General features: G+C 38.1%; 1 protein-coding gene across 6 annotated transcripts in view; it reads left to right on the top strand.

The window, feature by feature from the left end:
* AFG1L (AFG1 like ATPase) overlaps positions 1-22007 on the top strand; it is a 194925-nt gene that overhangs the window by 161439 nt on the left and 11479 nt on the right. For 4 of the 6 annotated variants that reach the window (XM_070450003.1, XM_070450004.1, XM_070450002.1 and 1 more), the window contains exon 11: positions 526-654. The exons of the other annotated variants lie outside the window; for them this stretch is intronic. In XM_070450003.1, the coding sequence (XP_070306104.1) occupies positions 526-654 (129 nt within the window). The remainder of the gene's footprint in view (positions 1-525; positions 655-22007) is intronic. 6 annotated transcript variants of the gene reach the window in all.

The following is a 22007-nucleotide window of genomic DNA, read 5'->3' as shown; positions in this document are numbered from 1 at the left end:
AGTTTTAAACTTACAGAAAAATTGAGAATGTAGTCCAGAGAGTTTCCATATACTCCCAAATCCAGCTTCCCCTGTTATTAATATCATACATTTCTATGGTATGTTTGTTGTCATTAATGAACCAATATTGATATTATTATTATGTTATCTATTTATTCATTTATTATTTCTCTTCATCGAGTGTCAGTTGCACGGTACACAGTCTCGGTAGTTATGTGGCTTGGGCTTAGTTGTCCTGTGGCATGTGGGATCTTAGTTGCCTGACTGGGAATCACCCCTGCGTCTCCTGCATTGGAAGGCCAGTTCTTAACCATTGGGCCACCAGGGAAGTCCCTATATTGATACTGTTAACTAAAGTCCATATATTATTCAGATTTCCTTAGTTTTTACCCAGTATTCATTTTCTGTTCTAGGATCCCATCCAAGGCACCACATTACCTTTAGTCATCATGCCTCCTTAGATTCCTCTTGGTTGTAACAGTTTTTCAGATTTTCCTTGTTTTTGATGACCTTGACAATTTTGAGGTCAGTTATTTTGTAGAATGTCCATCAACTGAGATTTGTCTGGTGTTTTCTCCTATCTTGACTGGAAATGTGGACTTCAGGAGGAAGACCACAGAGGTCAAGTGTTACTTTCATCAGATCATATCAAAGGTACATATTATTAATATGACTTACCACTGTTGATATTAACCTTGATCACACTTGTCTGATGTAGTGTTTGTTGGGCTTCTCCACGATAAAGTTATCTTTTTCCTCCTTTTTCCACAGTGAGCTCTTTGGAAGGAAGTTCTTACTGAGTTTTCATATAGCAGCAAAGAAGAAAATCCACATTTATCTAATAAAGCTATTAAAATACTTTTCCCTTTTCTACTGTATATTTGTGTGAGGCTAGATTTTCTTCAACCAACCTATGGTTGGTTCAACCAAAGCAACTTGTCACAGTAGTTTGACTATAGAAGCAGGTATGAGAATTCCACTATCTTCTATCATGCTAGGCCTTAAAAAAAATGTGCAAAAAGTTTAAAACAATGCTATTCTTCTTACAAAATTATTTTCATTTTAGAAAACTATTTTCACAAAAGTGTTATTTCTGTTATTTTTATAGGTTGAATATAAGTTTTATCATTGCTATTTTTTTATCATTGCTATTTTAAATAAATTAATAAATATTTTAGAATTTTCTCAGTTTTCGTTTCTAATACAGTAAATATTGGGAGAAATAACCCACATAAGCAAAAGCTTGTGGATTCTTCAATAATTTTTAAGAGTGTTAGGGAGTCCTGAAACCAAAAAGTTTGGGAACTACTTTCTTTAGAGTTAAATTTCTGTGAACCTAAAATGAAAGTACCCTCTATTCAAAGAAAGGAAACCAAAACTGAATTCTAAAGGCTTAATGAGTGAACTGACTATACCTAAATTTTCCTTATTGAGAAATGTAATTTTTACACCTGCAGAAAATTGTTTCCTCAACTGATAACTGTGCTCACAAGTAACTGTTTGCAAGAGCAGTTTGTTATTTGTGTCTTAAAAATAATGACAGGTGGCCAGGTGTGTTTGCAAAAAGTCTGAGCAGAAAAATGTATCAGTTGATGCATATGCATGGGTGTATACATTGTTTACTGTGAACTTTTTGTTCATTAGCTTTCTTCTTTGGTTCTTAGCATTCAAGGAATGGAGATCCATCAGATATGTGTTTTGCTTTTCACCTGTCTATTAGTCTTGATTATATCATATTAATTTGTATATTGTTAGATTTATCAAACTGTATCAAACAGAATCTCTTGGGAAGTGTTGCTAAAAGAGGTTTCCCTTCTCCTTCTTTGTTCTGCTACTATTTCATTTGCTGTATTCCAAATGAAACGACTGAGTAGGGACTACTCCAGGTTTGTCTACCTGGTACACTCTCTAAATACTAAAGGATGAATAGCTTTTATCTCCACTGTTTGGCCAAGAGTCAAGGCTGATGGTGTTTGGATGCCAGTGGTGGTGATTAGCATCAGGGAATAAGGGCATTAATCACCAGAGCTGAGGCAGCCCAAGAATCTCCTTGGCTGTTTACCCTCCTGGCAGCAAAGCCATCCTGGTAACATGGCTGGTCCATGTGTGTCTGTTCCCCAGATATTCTGACCTCTGTCCGAATAAGGCAGACTACCACCCTGGCTAAAGCATAGGGAACAGGGAGCGCAGAAGTGAGATTCCAAAGAGCTGAGTGGAGAATGGGTCAAACTGTTGTAGGGAGGAAGGTAAATCCAACGTCAAAAATGAGCCTTAGGTCTTTCTGTCTTTTGTGTTTCCTGACCTCGTTCCCAGTTGACCTTTTCAGTAAAAAGTCATAGTCTTGGTGTTGAAAGTCACCTTCAAAACCATCTTATCTAACCACTTATCTAATCCTGAATTCTCCCTACAAACCCTTGCTTGCCTTGCTGTGCCCGTTTGAGGGGTGCAATTAAATGTGTGAGGAGGAATTTAGGACATATGCAGTAAGATTGTAAGTTTCAACATACATACCTGGACCCAACTGTTTCATATTGGCCCTCTGGATTATGAGGAAAGTTTTTGGAATAAAATGTCATAATTGACCCATACCATAATTTGATTAAAAAAGTTAAGGTATATACTAGTAACGTTTAACCTGCATCTACATAATTATCCTGAAATTTTAAAAATGGAAGAATAAGAGTTTTCTATAAGGTTGGAAATTAGACTGAAAGATCAGTTTTTACTAATTGTTGATGATAATTGGTCTTTTCCAGGGGAATAACTATATATTGGGTTAAAAGTTATGTTGTGTGTGTTTACTATTTTAAAGGAAAAAAGACTAAGAGAAATGCCCATTTAAAAGGGGCTAGATTAGAAATTAGAAAACTGTGGCCACTTAGAATAATTGTGGCAATTTTCATGATATAAATGGAGGTAAAATTGATCTGAAGGACTGGAGAAAAACTGGGTGGAGAGAGCACCTTTTCCTAGTTTCTTCACATGGGAAGTTTTCACACAGACACATTGTGAGACTAAGTAGTCTTGCTCAGCTTCTGTTCCTAGACTGGAGTAAGAACATCTCTTTAGCTGATGCAGCAAATATGACAACAAAAAATTTAAGCTCTTCAGGCCATGGACTTCTCAGACACAGCTTCTTGAAGCCTCTCTTAGGGAGAAAATTTGCTTTCATTTTCTTGAATTATATTTATGTAATGTTGCTAACTTAAATAATTTAAAATGTATTCAGTCTCTGTAACTGGAGAGAAGTTGCTTCAGGATTCCCAGGGGGTCTCAAGGGAAGAGGAGGTGTGCTAAGAACTGTATACCTTCAACATGTCCTTTTTTTTCCTTAGAAATAAAATTATTTTGAGGCTCAGATCTAGTAGTAGATGCAACTCCTCATATTCCTCTCAAAATCACTTCTACTCTAGGAAAGCCTGACAAACTAGTATTTAATACTTGCTTTGGTCTTTGGAACGAGTGTTTCTACTGTTCTGACAATGCTTAAGAAGTGTGAATTAAAAATTTAAATTAAAGAGGTTATTAACTTTGTAAAATGAGAATTTAAAGTACATGGGCTCACTTGGCTTTTAATAATGCATGTATCATAGCCCTAAGTAATAGTTGGGAATATTTCCCTAAACAGAAGACCTGTGTAATGAAATGATGGGTAAAGGGTTAGGAAAATCTAGGCCAATCAATTAACATGACTATAAAACACTTTAAAAGTACTTGTTTGATTTTTATTTTTATTTTTTTCCATTTATTTTTATTAGTTAGAGGCTAATTACTTTACATCATTACAGTAGTTTTTGTCATACATTGAAATGAATTAGCCATGGATTTACATGTATTCCCCATCCCGGTCCCCCCTCCCACCTCCCTCTCCACTCTATCCCTTTGGGTCTTCCCAGTGCACCAGGCCCAAACACTTGTCTCATGCACCCAACCTGGGCTGGTGATCTGTTTCACCCTAGATAATATACATGTTTCAATGCTGTTCTCTTGAAACATCCCACCCTCGCCTTCTCCAGAGTCTACAAGTCTGTTCTATACATCTGAAAAAGAGCTCTAACACTGGTGGTTTTCCTAATGCCAACCTCCAATTGGCTTGATTATTTTTTTTTTAACAAAAAATTGCTTAACCAAGTGTTCCTTTGATTTGTAATTTTAAAGTTTTTCTGTTTCTCATTGTAAAGTACATGATTTGATATATCTCATAGTGCCTTCACCTAGATTGGCTCAGTTAACTCAAAATTAGTAATTACTTCCTACATTGCTAATTAAAATATTCAGTAAGGTACATCTCACTAGACATATTATTACTTTGAGATGTAAATATTTTATAGAAAGAAGTAGGAGAATTATTAGAATATACTGTTTTGTTTCTTAAAATAACTTGTGAAGATAAGATTTTGAGAAAAAAGCTAGAAGTGAGGGATAGTATTATGAAATCACGGGATTTCCACATATTTTAGAGTATCAACTAGAAAAAGAGCCCAATGTGAGACCTGTGAGTTCAGTTTTGTTTGGGGAGTTCCTGAGGACTATAGCCTGGAGATAGCCTCTCAGATAGCTCTGAGGGACTGCTCCGAAGAGGTAAGGGCTTGGTCGATATGTATATAATTTTGGCTAAGAGGATATGTGCAATTAAGCATACACCAAGGTTGCTGTTAGTCTTGAGGAGCAGATGACTCTGTTAATGATTTTCATGCTTTTCTAAGTATGAGAAGATGCAAGAAATTCAGTTCATAAAATTTTTTCCCAAAAATATCTATCTGAAGGCCTGTTCTGCCAGTTTTCCCAGAGCACAGAGTGCTTCCTTCCTGATCTCCACCCTGAACTCCTTTCAGAGCATGTTAAAGTCAGCAACTACCATGGCTAGTGACTTCATTCTTATAGAACCAGAAAAACATTATTTGTTTTCAAGGATCAAGTACTACTTAACTCTGTTATTAATCAAAAAGCATGTGTTTTGTAAGGTTTCCCTCCCAAGTTTCCTACAATGATTCAGTGGTCAGCAACTATTTTTTAAGTGGCCTCCATATCAATATGCCACTGTGTTATGAGGAATATAAAAGGAGTGGAAGGAGTTTCTTTCAAAGAGTTTACAATTTAATAAGGGAAATAACATGAATCAAATACCAAACAATGCAGCAGAGTGGAGAGAGGCCTAGCTGAATCAAGAAATATGAATCCCAGTTGTTACTCAGATACTATGTAGCTGAGTGACCTTAGGTCACTTAATCTCTCTGGCTGCAAGTACTGTACCTCATCTGTAAAATGCATGATGCAATCAGCTAATTTCTTTCACTCTTTTCAGCTATAACAGTCTATTTTAAAGAGCTGTGCTCTTTAAATACATATTATGAGTACATCAGGAGGTCAGGATGATAAGAATTAGGAAGGCTCTGAGGAAACATGAGATTTAAGGAGAAAAATGATCTTGACCTTGAAAGACAAATAGAATTCAGATGAGCAGACTGAAAATGATCTGAAGGCAAGCAACAATGTTATAGGAGGAAGAGAAGATACGTGCCTAATGAGAACAGAGTGCCATGTTGGAGAGAAAAGGGAAGTAAGAATGAAAATCCCAGACAGATTGGCCATAAAATCAGGCAGAGGAGCATAGACTTCTTACTCTGATTCACAGAGTCATCTGCAGAGGTTTTGAGTAGAATATGGTACATAAAACAATGTTTTAGGAAAACTATTGGGGCAGTAAACTCTAGAAAAGGTTATAACTTTCACCAGCATGTTCTAGTGGATAGGCAAATAATATCTCCTCTTGAGAATGTTATCCTTTCAGGAAGGAAACTTGCTAAATAAATAAGCCAACATGCTAGTTATTGGAGTAATCTTTAAAGCAGGGTAGCCGAGAGAGTCCTACCCATTTTATATTAATATTTATAGCCCTTTCCCCCAGTCATTCAATAGATATTCACTGAGTACAGTAGTCCCCCTATATCTGTGGGGGATATGTTCCAATCCTGAAATGTATTGGATACTTGCAATTAAGAGTGGGTGGGTGCCTGAAACCATGAATACTATATATACAGTTGTTTTTCCTACACATACATATCTATGATAAAATTTAATTTATATAAATTAGGCATAGTAAGACAGTAACAACTGTAACTAATAATAAAATAGGTTAATTATCCACCAGGTTGCAAAAGAGTCAGACACAACTTAGTGACTAAACAACTATGATAAAAGTTTAAAGAATATGGTCTCTCTCTCAAAGTATCTTATTGTACAAATATAATGCCTTTTCCATCTTAACTAGGTACTTGTCATGCACTATGGCTGTAACTTTTACAGTTTAAGATGCACCAGCAAAGTTAGCATGAAATTCTTTTTCCTTCACAATTTCCCAAGGAGATGATTCACTCTTACTGTAGATTTTAGCAACCTCAGCATAAAATTTTTTTTCACTCCTTATTCAGTCGGGAACCTTTACGTTTTCACGTAAAGGAAGCACCTTATGGTTCCTCATTAGTATATCTGAATTACCAGCATCACTACTTGTGCACTTTGGGGCCATTATTGAGTAAAATAAGGGCTACTTCAGCATAAGCACTGGGATATCCAGAGAGTTGATCTGATCCTTGAGATGGCTACTAAGTGGCTACTGGGCGGGATACCCCTGACCAAGGTGAGATTCACATTCTGAACTGGATGGTGCAAGATTACGTCACACTACACAGAACAATGTGCAGTTGAAAGACTTATGAATTGTTTATTTCTGGAATTTTCCATTTAATGTTTTCAGACCAGGGTTCACCACAGTTGACTGAAAATGTGGAAAGTGAAGCCTACTGTACTTAATGGAAAGCTGACATAGTTCTAGGTGCGATCGGTAGATGAATAAGAGTCAGTCACCACTTAGTTTAGAGGAGGAAACATGAGGAGAATATAAAGTGTGAGGCAGATTATAGTTGGTACCAGAGGGCCTGTTCGCCCACACTCCTGTAGGTGGTCAGAGCGAGACTGAGCGCTGAGGCTGCAGGGTTGGAGACGCTGCTGGTGCAGGAGCGGAGGGGCAGGCCTGAGGGGTGGCTGCTCGGTCGTTCCTAAGGATGAGGGATCATGAGGGCGACTTTTGTGATCCTTTCCTCCTCTGAGGTTTTATGCTCCTATGAAAAACACAGAGGTAGAAAGTTTCAGAGTATATTTAGAGATCTGAAGACCCCGGAGGGTCCTCCTTCCACTAATAACAGAGTATCGCCTGTCTGACCAACCGACCTATAGATCACAGTTGTCACTCTGGACAAAATCTAAAAAATAATTATCTGGAAGGCATTATTGAGCAACCAAAAGCAGGGGGAAGGTGGAGCACTATCCACACATGGAGAAAATATTGACTCTGATGAATTCTTATTTTTATAGTTTTTTTTTTTGTCTGAGAGCAGATCACAGTTGATTTTTTATGGGCTATCTAAAAATAGATGGAAATCTGCAGTATTCCTAACTTGAGGAATCAGAGGAGAGTGACCACAGCAGCTGGAGAATAAGAGGAGAAATTATGGAAATGAGAGAAAGAGTCCAACATTCTTCATATAAACTCTGCCTAAGTCTTGGGTTAAACTATATATGCGCAACTAAAGCTAAAAAAAAAAATTGAACAGAGATTTTTAGTCACTGCCCATCACAGAGGAGACAGAGTTTGGAGTTTGAGACTAGCCAGATTAATTATCTGCTCAGATAGCAACAACAACAAAATCAATATACTTCGGTGGAGTATAAAAGAATCTCAAGTCTCTGCAACATGTCATCCACAATATCCAGAATATAATAAAAAATTACTAGATGTGTCTAGACATAGGTGAATCTGACCCATTTTAAAAGAGAGAAAGGTAATCAACAGAAACTGAACCTGAAATGACACAGATGTTAGAATTATAGGCAAAGAGTTTGAAGTAGCTTTTATATTTATACTCAGCAATATGAAAGAGATATATACTGGTATTGAATGAACAAAAAGGAAATCATAACAGAGAAACTGAAACTATAAAAAAAGAACCAAATGAAAGTTCTAAGACTTCTGGAAATTAGAAATTCTAGACTAAAAAAATTTTAAGTTCACCGTATGTACTTAACACTAGATTGTACACTTAAAGATAGATCAATATAAGTTTTAAAAATTATTTATTTTTTATTTTTGGCTGTGCTGGGTCTTTGCCACTGTGCTTGGGCTTTCTTTAGTTGCAGGGAGCAGGGGCTTCTCTCTAGTTGCAGTGCACGGGCTTCCCATTGAGGTGGCGTCTCTTGTAGAGCACAGGCTACATACCGGTTCTAGGGAGTGAGCTTCAGGCACGTGGGCTTGTTTACCCCTCAGCATATAAAATCTTCAGGGACCAGGGACTGAACTCGTGTCCTCTGCATTGGCAGGTGGATTCTTAACCACTGGACCATGAGGGAGGTCTGGAGATGAAGAGAAATTATGCCATCTGAAAAACAGAAAAAGATTTTTTAAAACAAAGCCTCATGACTTAAACTATATCAAAAGGTTTTAACTCATATGTCATTGGAATCCCAGAAGGAAAAAGGAGAGAGAGTAGGGCAGAAAATTTTTTTTGAACAAACAATGGCTGAAATTTAGTAAAAGATGTAATTTTACAGATTCTTGAGGCTCAGAAAACTTTGAGATAGCAGATACAAAGAAAATCACTCCTAGGCACATCATGGTCAAACTGCTGAAAACCAAAGATAAAGAAAATTTCAAAGCAGCTAGAGGAACAAGGATTTAATTAAGGACCAACTTCTTATTGAAAGTGATGGAAACCTGAAAACTGTACAACAACATCTTTAAAGTGCTGAAAGGAAAAAACTGATGACTCAGAATTTTCTAGAGAATTGAAGAGTCTTGGCTGGAACTTACGCGTGGGAGAGTGATGTGCACTCAGGCAGGAGACAAGGGCTGAAGTCAGTGTAAAGGGGCTTGCCTTATCAGCTAGCAGAGTTTGGATGAGAACCTTCTTCAGCATAAAGCAAACTAGTCCTTATTTTTTTTAGCGGATCTGTGTGGGATAATCTGGCAAAGACATACAGGATTGGCTCTGCTGCTACCTTATATGGAGCCTTGTATGCATTAGATAAAGCTGCCCTTGAAGATGGACAGGGACCTAAGTGAGCAGTAATGCCATTATGTGGAAAAAAGTGTACCCTTTCCTGTTGATGGATACTTCCCCTCATCAAGGTGCATGGCTTAGCAAACAGAGCGTGGACTGGATTTCAGCTCCTAGTTGCCTCATCACCCAGAGACATAAACCAAATTTTCACAATAGATTGAAAGAACAGATGAATATAAGAGAGATCTGTGGGATTGGATGCAGAAGGATCTCAGGCCCAAGGTGAGTCACTGAGAGCTCTGACATTTTCAGTTTGGATGACCAGAGGAACAGCAGGACCCTTAACAGAAATCCCAGAGGTAAGAGAAGGGCTATTGCAAATGATTGAAAGTCTAGTATGGAAGTTATAGACCTGGAAGATATTTAGAGGGGTGTGTTAATTTGGAGCCTCAAGGGGTCAATGAAATCACCTGAACTGACATAGAAAATAGAAGAGATGTAGGGGTGGGTTTGGAAAATACATTATCACAAGAGTCAGTTGAAGGAAACAGAGAAAGGTGCTAGCATAGATGAATCAAAGGCTCAGTAGGAACAATAGTATTTCCCACCCTTTTAAAGAATTTTTAAACATGGAAGTAACTTACTATATGGTGGCATCTTGGGATTTGGATATTGCTTTGTAGAAGGTCTTAATAGACTATAACTAGTACCTCATCTTAATCTAATTTTACAGCTTTCAGCTTTAACATATGTAGAAACTCTGTAAACAGCAAATTATTATACATATTTACATGAAGATATAAAAATTATCTTGCATACCTTTTGGTATTATCAGTTTCTTTCCTGAACTTTCTACATTTCTCTGTCATGTCCTAATACAAATCCAAACTTTTAAGTATTCACTTCATTCTGGACTGCTGTGGCCTCTACAATACATTTTCTAATCTTCTTCACTGCTTTATTAAGGCCAATGATGGTTTGCTTTCGTCAAGCTGCTTCTTCCTTCACCAAATTCCATTTAATTCCACATTTATGAAATAGATTTCTACTTTCCTACACCAGACAATTTTCTTTTCCATTGAAAAACCCACCATCTCTAAGAATACCACTCTCTACATTTAGTACTATGTAAGTGATGTGGACTGCAAGGAGATCAACTAGTCCATCCTAAGGGAGATCAGCCCTGGGTGTTCATTGGAGGGACTGATGCTGAAGCTGAAATTCCAATACTTTGGCCACCTCATGCGAAGAGTTGACTCATTGGAAGAGACCCTGATGCTGGGAGGGATTGGGGGCAGGAGGAGAAGGGGACGACAGAGGATGAAGTGGCTGGATGGCATCACCAACTCGATGGACATGGGTTTGAGTAAACTCTGGGAGTTGGTGATGGACAGGGAGGCCTGGCGTGCTGCGATTCATGGGGTTGCAAAGAGTCGGACACGACTGAGCGACTGAGCTGAACTGATGGGTGTTCGGTGCATACTTGTTAACTAACAGAACTAAGGGGCACTGCTGTTTATTCTCTAGGGCTTCCCTGGTGGCTCAGATAGTTGACCATCTGAATCCAGACCTGGGTCCGATCCCTGGGTTGGGAAGATCCCCTGGAGAGGGAAATGGCTATCCACTTCAGTATTCTTGCCTGGGAAGCCCCATGGACAGAGGAGCCTGGTGGGCTGTAGTCCATGGGGTCTAAAAAGAGTCGTACATGAATGAGCGACAGAGCACAAGCACACGCTGTTTATTATCTGAAGTTCTTGCTGACATTTTATTTCCCTGTTTCTCTTTTATTTCCTCTTTAAAAGCATAATAAGTAACAAAATAAGCTTTAAAAAGAAATAGAAAAAAGAGTTAATTTTGATATGTATTTATTTATATCTTACTTGATTCCAAGAAGTATTTTGTGTGTATGTGTACATATATGTATACACAGACACCCACTTACACACACAAATAGAATTAAATAGACTTAAAAAAAATAGAGCCAAGAGAAAATAGAGACTAGTAAAGTTGAAAGACAGGAAAAGTTAGTATCTATCAGTTCATGTCAGAAGCTTCTACGAAGTTCTTAAAATGGAATAATTGAATCAACACTCACTCTCCCTTCAGCCAAAGAGGGGAAAGGATATTCAGTTAAGTTAGAAGATAGAAGCAAGTTAGTCCTCAGAAGAAGTGAAGATGGGGCTTACCTGGTAGCTCAGCTGGTAAGGAATCCACCTGCAATTCAGGAGACACTGGTTTGATTCCTGGGTCAGGAAGATCCCCTGGAGAAGGGACAGGCTGCCCAGAGAAGAGATAGGCTACCCATGCCAGTATCCTTGGGCTCAGACGGCAAAGAATCCGCCTGCAATGTGGGAGACCTGGGTTCGATCCCTGGGTTGGGAAGATCCTCTGGAGGAGGGCATAGCAATCCACTCCAGTATTCTTGCCTGGAGAATCCCCATGGACAGAGGAGCCTGGCGGGCCTCAGTCCACGGGGTCACAGAGAGTCAGTGAGCGACAAAGCGCAGCGCAGCACGTGGCCCTTTCACAGAGGGACATCTGAAAGGTGCCAATGGACGTTTTCCCAGCAACACTCCTGCCGCTAGTGTAGGTTTGTATTGTGCAGATTCTTATATATAAGCCGGGGGCATAATGACAAATTACAATTCAATTAAACTAGTGCTATAGAGATTTAAAAAAAAGTACTTTACAACTAAGCTTTTCTCTTTATTATTTGATTTGATCTAGAGAAATAGTTTTCAATGTTAAATGGATACACTAACTTTCAAGCCTTTCACGAATGTTGTATCTTTTTTAAAAACTTGGGGAATAGATAATTCAAAGTTGTCTTTTTGATAGGAAGATGGAGTGAAGAATTCTATTGGTTTTAATCAGTTTCAAAGATTTGGCCCTTTGTGTAACCAGCAGTACAAGGGGCATATAACCTTGCTCTGTTTCACATTTTAATATCCTGAGAATGTAAAGTTAGCATTTTTCACTGAATATTTCCATGATTTGAAAAGCAGAAGAGTACAAGGGAAAATAACCCTTTGATATCTATATTTCTTGCTCTGCCTAGGCTTCTCTGATATTCACCTCTAAGAGGATTCAGTTTCTTCCCAATAAATGCTCACAAAGCAAAATAAAGCCTCTTCTTTTGTTAGACTTTAACACGTTCAGAAGCCATCATTCTCAAATTTAAAACACTTTCTTTGCTATTCTAAAGTTCTTTACAAAGTTACTTTTTAGTGTCCTAAATATTACTTTTCATGCCCCTGAAATGCAAAGGGTAAAGTTAGCACTGATTGACCTTTTATTTCACATTCACGTGTGGAACCAGTAGCAAAGGGCATAGAACCTCATATTGCATTGTATGGGAGTAATCTTTCACATTCTTCTGGATAGGTCTCAAAGCCAAAGAAATTCATAACAGGCTTTCCTCCCACCAGATGTAGCAAATACTGCCCTCTACTGAGGGATGCTCAGGATGGCTCAGTTACATTAACTAGTCTGTCATCTCCTGATTTAAGTGATTCCGGTACTAATCACTTCATTTTTATCATATACATTCTTACAAAGTCATTATATTAAAAACAGAAAAGTATAGAATCATGTATCAGTCTTGGCCACATATGTTTATTACCTTCTGTAGTCTATACAATCAGATATCATAATGTCTGAGGCATTAGTAATAATGTTTAATTTTCCATTTGTTTTGAACTAGCTAAGGAAATGCCTTCTGCAGTGGGAAATTAGAACATATTTTTTTAGCATTATTTTAACAACTGACTTTGTGAAATAATTCTAGCAACCATTGGACTGGTTTTCTTCCCCCTGCCAATATTTTTTTTCACTGTCTGCTGGGTTGTTAATACCTAGGTTAAGCATTTGAAAGAACTAGCTGCTAGTGCAGTTAAAATAAAATTTCCTCATTGTTTATCATCTTTAAAGATTAATTATACATGGTTACTTAAAAATAAAGAACCATGTTAAACTAGATACCGTCCAACCAAAAACTCCTTAAATAAACTAACTAGTGAAATATTCACACACACATACATTTGTATACGACATGTTTTTGGAAAGTGTTTTGCTGCCTGTGTTCCAGACATGGAGAATATGAGCTCTCTTATTAGGCTAATATAATGTGTTGTTCAGCTCACTTGTTCCCATTTTTCTAGAATCTGGTTAGAATTGGCTTAAAGCTAAACAAGTTTTGGTAGTCATTATAAACAAAGCCTAGTAATTCAAAGTATTGCCATGGCTTCTTGTAAAATCTAAAGCGTAAACCTCTTATTGCCTCCATTCAGAAACTTTAGATACCCTGAGAACTAGCTAGAGTCTAGCCAGGTTGAATAATCTTATGGTGAGGGTAGATTCTAGGAGATAATTAGCCAGCCAAGGTCTGTGAAGGAGACTGTGAAGACTCATTTACCTCAGACTTAAAAACCAAAGAAGCAGTCCTGTTTTGTATAGACTCTAGACTGCTTTCTATCATGCATAGTTAAATTGAAAACTTAAGAATGAAGTACCTGAGCAGGACATTCTAGTTCTAGAAATATTTAGGGTCTTTCTGAATGGACGATTCTAAGCTACACTAACTCATTCATGATGTTAATTTTGTTGGCATGGTCAAATCCAGTTGCTCATTCCTAAAAGGGTAACTCTTGATGCTTCTCAAATTTTAGATGTCTATTAAACAATTGGACATCCCAGTCAGATGCCAACTAATTGCTTAAAAATTATAGTCTATTTACTCAGTCCCAGGTGGTTGGTATAATTAATCCATTCCAATAATTCTTACCATCTCATGGAGATTCTTTTGCAGTTTTAATGTATTACCTTGGAGTGGTATTAATTCTTACACTCAGTGGTGCTTATTAACAATAATGATGATGCTAATGATAATGATTTCCTACTTCTTTTTTTTTTTTATTAGTTGGAGGCTAATTACTTTACAATATTGTAGTGGTTTTTGTCATACATTGAGATTTCCTACTTCTTAATGTTCTTCTAATGTTGTGTTTTTAACCTATCTCCATAATTTTCACTTTGGTTTTCTATGCTGCAGGCTATAAGTCAAATGTTTTTAATGCCAATTTTGTTGGGGTTTTCTACTCTCCAGTTGAACTTAGAAGAATTCCTAGAAATAAACCCAGCATAGTGCTTTTCACGTTGTAGGCATTCAGATATGATATGGTTTGTGTTTTGAGAAGTTTTCAGGTCCAGACTCTCCAGAATTAGATATCTCCAGGATTTGGAGCCCTATTAGATAGGCAGAGCTAGATGCACAAAGTGGGGAGAAGGTGCAATCTTTATTCTGGTGTGCCATGTTGACTTTGGTTGTTGTTGTTGTTGAGTCATTGTTTTTACAAGCCCTGTTAAAAATATGACACTCCCTCCAAAAGAATACCATGTTAACCATTATTTGACCGTAGAGGAGATAGTGTGTGTGTGTGCGTGCTCAGTTGCGTCCGACTCTGCAACCCACTGGACTGTAGCCTGCCAGGCTCCTCTGTCCATGGGATTCTCCAGGCAAGAATACTGGAGTGGGTTGCCATGCCCTTCTCCAGAGGATCTTTCCAACTGAGGGGCCGAACTCATGTCTTCTGCATTACAGGTGGATTCTTTACCACTGAGCCACCGGGAAGCCCCAGAGGGTTTAGAGAGTTAAACAAAGATCTGGCAGGTCTAAGCAAAACTAGCCTCCTGCTGTTAAGACTGTATAAATCAAGTAGTAAGACTTTTCCTCAGCACAAAAAGAACATCTTCTGAAGTAGATGTGTACAAGTTGGCAGTATTTTCTGGAATGATGAGATATTTCCTGGCTGGATGTTATGTTCTTATTAATAAGATTTCTCATATTAAGGTGGCATATCACCAACCTTGAGAAATTATTTGTACACATTTCAGTGCTGTTTTTCTAGTTATTATCTTTATTAATTTGGTGCGCATAGTTGTTTTAACATCAGTTCTTTTGATTTTTTTTTTGTTTTGAAAAGGACACAGTCATCCAAATAACCATTCAAGCACTTTTTTCCTATTAAAAGACACTTCTCTTTTAAGATTTGAGATATTGTCATTTCTGTGTAAACAAAGCAAGGTGCCACACATATTTGTTTAATGAGGAGCTATCAGGGCATCACTACAAGGAATTTATAAAGAGGAGCTTATACAGATAAAGAGTAACTCTTAGGACAGTATTATCTAGACAGCGCTTGAAATAATAATTGTCCTACTTGAGCTGAAATAATGGTGGTGGAACAAGCATTAGCCAGACAGAGAAAAAAGAAACTCAAGCTGACAGCTCATTCCTGTTGCTGAAGTGGATCAACCACTCACTGCAGGGCAGACGGCAGCCCAGTGGTAATGCTCATGCCTTTCACATTGGTGTGGCATTGAGAAAATCCTCACTCCACTGCTGGTACTGGGGTCAAACCAAAGCAGACAGCTGTTCCGTTTCTCATACAGGAGAAAGAAGATGGCAGGCAAGCTCTTTTATTCCTAAAAGTTTGTCAGAAAAGCTATGCTACATACAATCCAGCTGTATGTTCTTGGTAATTAAGGAAAACAAATTCTCTTTGCAAACTCATTATATATTTTAAGTTCTTTAAGTTTTCATCAGGTTTCCACAGAAACAAAGAGTTTGAAACAATAGTCAAGAATGCATAAACCATCGAATAAGTGGATTTTAATTGTTCTTGTTTAGAAAATTATTCAGATAACCAGTCACATCAAAGACTATTAAACTTTTTAATTGCTCAGGTAGAAAGATGGAGACTGTCATCATTATCTCTCATAAGAAGAATCTTCATTTGGTAATGCTACTTGAATTTTGAGCTAAAATAACATCCTTAAGGATGCTACTAACTAGAGTGCCATTTAGTACTCAAAAATAATCATATGCCTTACTTATTCATGGGACACAATGCATGAATTTATAATACTAATTATGATTTCAAACAGTGTCTTATACTATGGTTTATGTATATAGGCAGATCAGCTAATGCAGCAGAGCTATAAATATTCACACCTACCATAGGTGTCATGTGCATGCAATTTAGTGGTATGTTCGTGAAGTCAGAAGCGTGGAGAAATGTGTCTTCTCTGTATTTTGCAAAGTCCTTGTAGGACTTAGTATAATGCCTTGTATTTCTTAAACATTCAGTAAATATAATTTTTTTCAATTTTATTTATTTATTGTTGGCGGTGCTGGGTCTTTGTTGCTGCGTGGGCTTTTCTTTAGTTGCAGTCAGTGGGGTCTATTCTCTAGTGGGGGTGCTCAGGCTTCTCATTATGGGCGGCTTCTCTTGTTGTGGAGCACTGGCTCAATAGTTACGGCGCACGGGCTTAGTTGCTCTGTGGCATATGGGATTCTCTTGATCAGGGATCAAACCTGTGTCTCTTGCTTTGGCAGGCAGCTTCTTTACCACTGAGCCACCAGGGACACCTTCCGTAAATATAATTGATTTTGAAGAATTGGTGACAGTGTATTCATTTATTCAGCAGTCTTGTATTGTGCAAGATTCTGTTCCCTGGTCTGGGTGAGGTGCTAGGGACATTGAGGTGGATAAACAGTACAGTGGACCCTTGAACCATACAGAAACAGGGCTGCCGGCCCTCCGCACAGTTGAAGGTCCGTGTATAAGTTATACTTGGCCCTCCACAATGAGGTTCTGTGCCCTTGGATTCAGCCAACCATGGGTCACGTGGCACTCCAGTATTTACTACCAAGAAAAAAATCTGCATTTAAGTGGACCCACATGGCTCAAACTGTATTTTCACGAATCAACAGTCCTGACAGTTTTGGGACTCCAGTCTCATACACTGGAGTAAGTGAGAGTTGCAGCTGCAAATTTAAACAGATTCGTGGGTCCTCAAGCTCTTTAGTATATGCATTTATGTTGAGTATTTTGTATGTAGGGAAGATCAGTGAAGTGAAAGTAGCTTAGTCGTGTCCCACTCTTTGTGACCCCATGGACTATACAGTTCATGGAATTCTCCAGGCCAGAATACTGGAATGGGTAGCCTTTCCCTTCTCCAGGGGAATCTTCCCAACCCAGGGATCGAACCCAGGTCTCCCGCATTGCAGGCGGATTCTTTATCAGCTGAGCCATCAGGGAAGCCCAGGAATACTGGAGTGGGTAGCCTATCCCTTCTCCAGCAAATCTTCCCGACCCAGGAATCGAACTGGGATCTCCTACATTGCAGGTGGATTCGTTACCAACTGAGCTATCAGGGAAGCCCAGGGAAGATGAAGGGGATTAAATAGCTGAAAAACAAAAACAGAGGGTGTAATTTTGTTTGGAATTAGTAAAGATCTCAAACATTGTTTTGCTATAACAATTCTGTTTTTTATGCTTTTTTGCCTATTCTCAGACCCTTTAGAAAATGCAGAAAAAACTTAAAAATATAGTAGATTAAAAAAAAAACCTCTTTCAGTCTATCATTCAGACCTTTCAGACCATTTAGAGATAGCTGCTGTTAGTGTTTTTTATATATTTATGTAGCCTTTGTCCTACATACATATTTTGAATACAATTATAATTTTACATTGTCCTATTTCCACTTAGCTTTTTACCATAAGTTTGTTTCTACATCACAAAATATTTTTCATAAACACCATTATTTGTTGGCAACATATTATTCCATTATATTAATGTGCCCTACTGAGCCATTCCTCTTGTTTGTTATACTTTAAAGTTGATTTTTGATTCTCATAGTCATAAATAATCCTTGTGTATAGCCTTTTGTTGAATTTTTGGTTATTTCCTGTAGATTGATTTCTGGAAGCAGTAGGACAGAGTCAAGTTAATGACTTCTTTAAGGCTCTTAATACAATCGAATTTTTTTTTTTCTGACTGATTTACTCACCCAGCAGCAATGGCTATCTCATTATATGCCTTCCAGCATTGAGTAGTATAATTTATTTTTAAAAATAGCTTTGTTTATTTATTTTTGGTTGCCCTGGGTCTTCATTGCTACGTGCAGCTTTATCTAGTTGTGGCAGTCTGGAACCACTCTTTGCTGTGGTGCTGGGGCTTATTGCGGCAGCTTCTCTTGTTGCGGAGCACAGGCTCTAGGCACACGTGCTTCAGGAGCTGTGGTGTTCAGGCTCAGTAGTTGTGGCACACGGGGTTACTTGCTCCGCGGGATGTGAAATCTTCCCGGAGCAGGGACTGAAACCATGTCCCCAGGATTGGCAGGTGGATTCTTATCCACTCTACCACCAGGGGAGTCCCAGTGTAGTTTATTTTTCTTTGCAAAATGGCTGTATGGAAAATGATACATCATTTTTATTTTGTCTTTCTAGGGTTACCACCAAGCTTGACTGACTATATTTTTTGCTTATTAGCCCCTTTAACTTCTTATATATTTTTGTTCCATGAACTATCTACTCAAATTTTTTATTTTTCTAATGGAATGCTCTTACAGTTTTAGTTCTATTGCAATGAGTCCTTGTCCGCCTCCCAATTCCATCTTCATGTCAACTTGCTTTCTCTCTATGGCTTTCTATTTTCATTCAATTGGGTCTTTGTTGTTTTGTGATCTATATAAGGATGCCACATAATTTTATGGCTTCTTTTCTGGTTCTTATATATAGTAAATCATAAGTTTTATTTTTAGAAATAAGTTTTATACTGTACCATAAAAATTCCAAATTTGATTACAAAAATAAATGAGCATAAAATAAATGGCACTCTGTGCTAATATATATTTATCACTTATGTAAAATCTATCTTTTGCTATAAAAGCTAAGTCATATTTTTTCTATATGTGCTGAACTTGCTAATGACTTCTAAAATATGGGCTTTACTTAGTAAATCTCTCTGTAGCAAGTGTAGTATTTCAGTAAATTACCCTCCAAATTCAGTGACTTAAAACAAACAAACAAAAAAAGCATTTACTATCACTCTCTAGTCAGCTAAAAAATTGGGAAGTGAGGTGGGAAGTTATTTTGATCAATTTTGCATTCACTTATGCATCAACACTCAGCCTTGCTGATCTTGCTTGCTCATCTCTTTGGGAGCCTGGCTGGCTAGAGGCAACTGGCTCTCCTTCTGTCCTTTCCTCCTCTAGCAGGCCAGCTGAGGTGCTGCGACAGGGTGAGTGGAAGGAAGCATTCAAAGCCTCTTGAGACCTAAGTTCATAACTGGGAATTTGTTACTTTTGCCTTGTTCTACTGATTGTGATAAATTACAAGCCCACCCAGATAGAAGAGTTGTGCAGATAGACTCCATGTCTTCAACTAGAGCTAGAAAGTCACAATATAAAAGGTGTGGACAAGGAGGCAAGAATAACTGGAGTCATAACTGTAATCAGATCGCCCCACATAGGCATTCTTCATTTCTCCAAAAACACGTAAAATGAATTTTAAATTATCTAATTGTTTAGAGACTTTTTTAGTTAATGCAGTTGAATGCCCCAGACACCTTTAAATGATGAATGCTAGTAAAAAAGAGGGGGCGAGTGGGCCTGTGGCAACGTTATTATCAGTTTACCAGTCCTGGTGATCAAGATGTCACACATCAAAAATGATACCACTTGGTGATCTTATGGCACACTAGGCTATATAAGATGATTTGGCAGCATCTATATGTGGTTTGGTGAAGACATTTATTATACCTGTATGTTATGTAATCATGAGAGGAAAAATAAATGTATAAAGGTGTTTTAAGTATATCAAATACTGAATTTGAACAAAACTTTCAGATAAAATCTTTTCACATTTGTAATGAGAAAAGTGACCTCCATGAACGTAACTTTTAAAGAAGTGTGTTTTTGGCTGTTCTGGGTCTTTTTTTTTTTTCTTTTCCTTTTTTTTTTTTTTCCATTTATTTTTATTAGTTGGAGGCTAATTACTTTACATCATTACAGTAGTTTTTGTCATGCATTGAAATGAATTAGCCATGGATTTACATGTATTCCCCATCCCGGTCCCCCCTCCCACCTCCCTCTCCACCCGATCCCTCTGGGTCTTCCCAGTGCACCAGGCCCGAGCACTTGTCTCATGCACCCAACCTGGGCTGGTGATCTGTTTCACCCTAGATAATATACATGTTTCAATGCTGTTCTCTTGAAACATCCCACCCTCGCCTTCTCCCAGAGACCACAAGTCTATTCTATACATCTGAGTCTCATAAAGACCATTACAGTATACTATCACATATATATGGAATTTAGAAAGATGGTAACGATAACCCTATATGTTTTGGGTCTTGATTACTCTCTAGTTGCGGTAGGCAGGCTTCTCCTTGAGGTGACTTCTCTTGTTGCGAGGCACAGGCTTTAGGCTGTGTGGGCTTCAATAGTTGTGGCATGTAGACTCAGTGGTTATGGCATGCTGGCTTAGTTGCTCCATGGTGTGTGGAGTCTTCCTGGATCAGGGATGGAACCCATGTCTCCTGTGTTGGCAGGTGGATTCTTAACCACTGGACCACCAGGGAAGTCCCATGAATGTAACTTTTTAAGAATCAGATTTGATGTTGGAAATGGCTAAATGCAGTTCCTGATTTAAAAAATTTTAGTGATAATCTGAAGAAAATTTAAAGAGAAATTTTTGATAGTTAACATCTTACCTAAGAATCCTTGTTCACACAGGAAGTGTTGGGAAGTCTTCCACTTCCAATAATGGTGGGCTCTTTGTCAGTAATTTGCCCCAACCTTGTAGTTAGGGCAATGAAGGGAAGCTGGATGAATTAAGTATCAGATTAGGCTAACTGCAGAAACAGATAACCCCCAGTCTCAGAGGTTTAACAAATACGTGTGTGTTTCTTGCTCATCTCACCATCCAGTGTAAGCTGGCCAGGAAACTGCTCCAGGTGGTCCCTCATGGATCCAGGCTTCATCCCTGTTGTGCATCCACCCATCTTTAAGTCCTCAGCGGCATCTCTCTTCAACCAGTGTATGAGTAAAGAAAGTGAGGAGTCTGTGTGGGAGTTTTTATGGGCCAGATCTAGAAGTGATTCATATCACTTTCTGTTACATTCCACTGGTCTGAGCCTGATTGCGTGGCCCCACTTAAATGCGAGAGAGGCTGGGAAGTGTACTCTAGCTGTGCACTCAGGGAAACGAAGAAAACATGGATGTTGGTGAGCACTAGTAATCTTCTTTTAAAAGTTCTGAGCTTGCTTTTGGCAGCCTCACTGGGTTATTGAGACAAAGGGCAGAGACTAGGGCCAGCCAAGGATGGGGACCTACTAAGCTGCTCCCCACTTTGGTTGGAGCTCTGAAGGATTGTGCTCTAGGAATAAGTGTGAGCTTGAACTAATAAACCAGATCTCTGTGGACTTCAGTCAAACTTTGTGTGAACCGAGTAGCTCAGAATACTTTGGGTCTTGAACTTGAAATTTTTTTCTTTGAGTGTCTTTTTAAGATATAATCCAGTACACAAAGATAACCAAACATATAAGAAGACAAGACAGTAAAATTAAAACATAAGATATTGGAATTATGAGTTCATATTTTCAATAACTAAGCTTACATATTCAAAGAGATTTTAAAAAGAAAGCTAGGCTTGGAAGTTTAAGTGTAGGTATCTAGAAATGATAAAAAGAGAGATATCAGCTTTGAAAAAGAATCAGTATAATTTCCAGAACTGTAAAGTATGTAACCAAAATCAAGAACTTCGTGGATGAGATTAAGAGCAGATAAAACACAGCTCAGGAGAAACAGAGGAAATTATCCAAAATGAATCGTGAAGAAGTGTAAAGAAAGGAAAATACAAAAGAAAGGATGAAAGAAATGGAGACCATGTAGTGTAACTTAGGTTCATTTAGAATATCAGGAGAAGGGGAGAGAGAAAGAGAAGAAGGAGGAGGTCATACACACATGTGGAGGGACTGGATATTGTCTGACAATTATGGGAAAAAGAGACACTGACAACATGGTAATCAAAATTGCTCAAATTAAGATAAGGTATCAGTGGGAGCATATCAACCTGCCTGTGACTTGCATTTTGACGTTACTTGG

Source organism: Odocoileus virginianus, chromosome 19, assembly GCF_023699985.2.
Source record: "Odocoileus virginianus isolate 20LAN1187 ecotype Illinois chromosome 19, Ovbor_1.2, whole genome shotgun sequence".
In the NCBI taxonomy this organism is placed as follows: domain Eukaryota; kingdom Metazoa; phylum Chordata; class Mammalia; order Artiodactyla; family Cervidae; genus Odocoileus; species Odocoileus virginianus.
The sequence above is the reverse complement of the archived record's forward strand: the minus strand, read 5'-3'. Positions and strand labels throughout refer to the sequence as shown.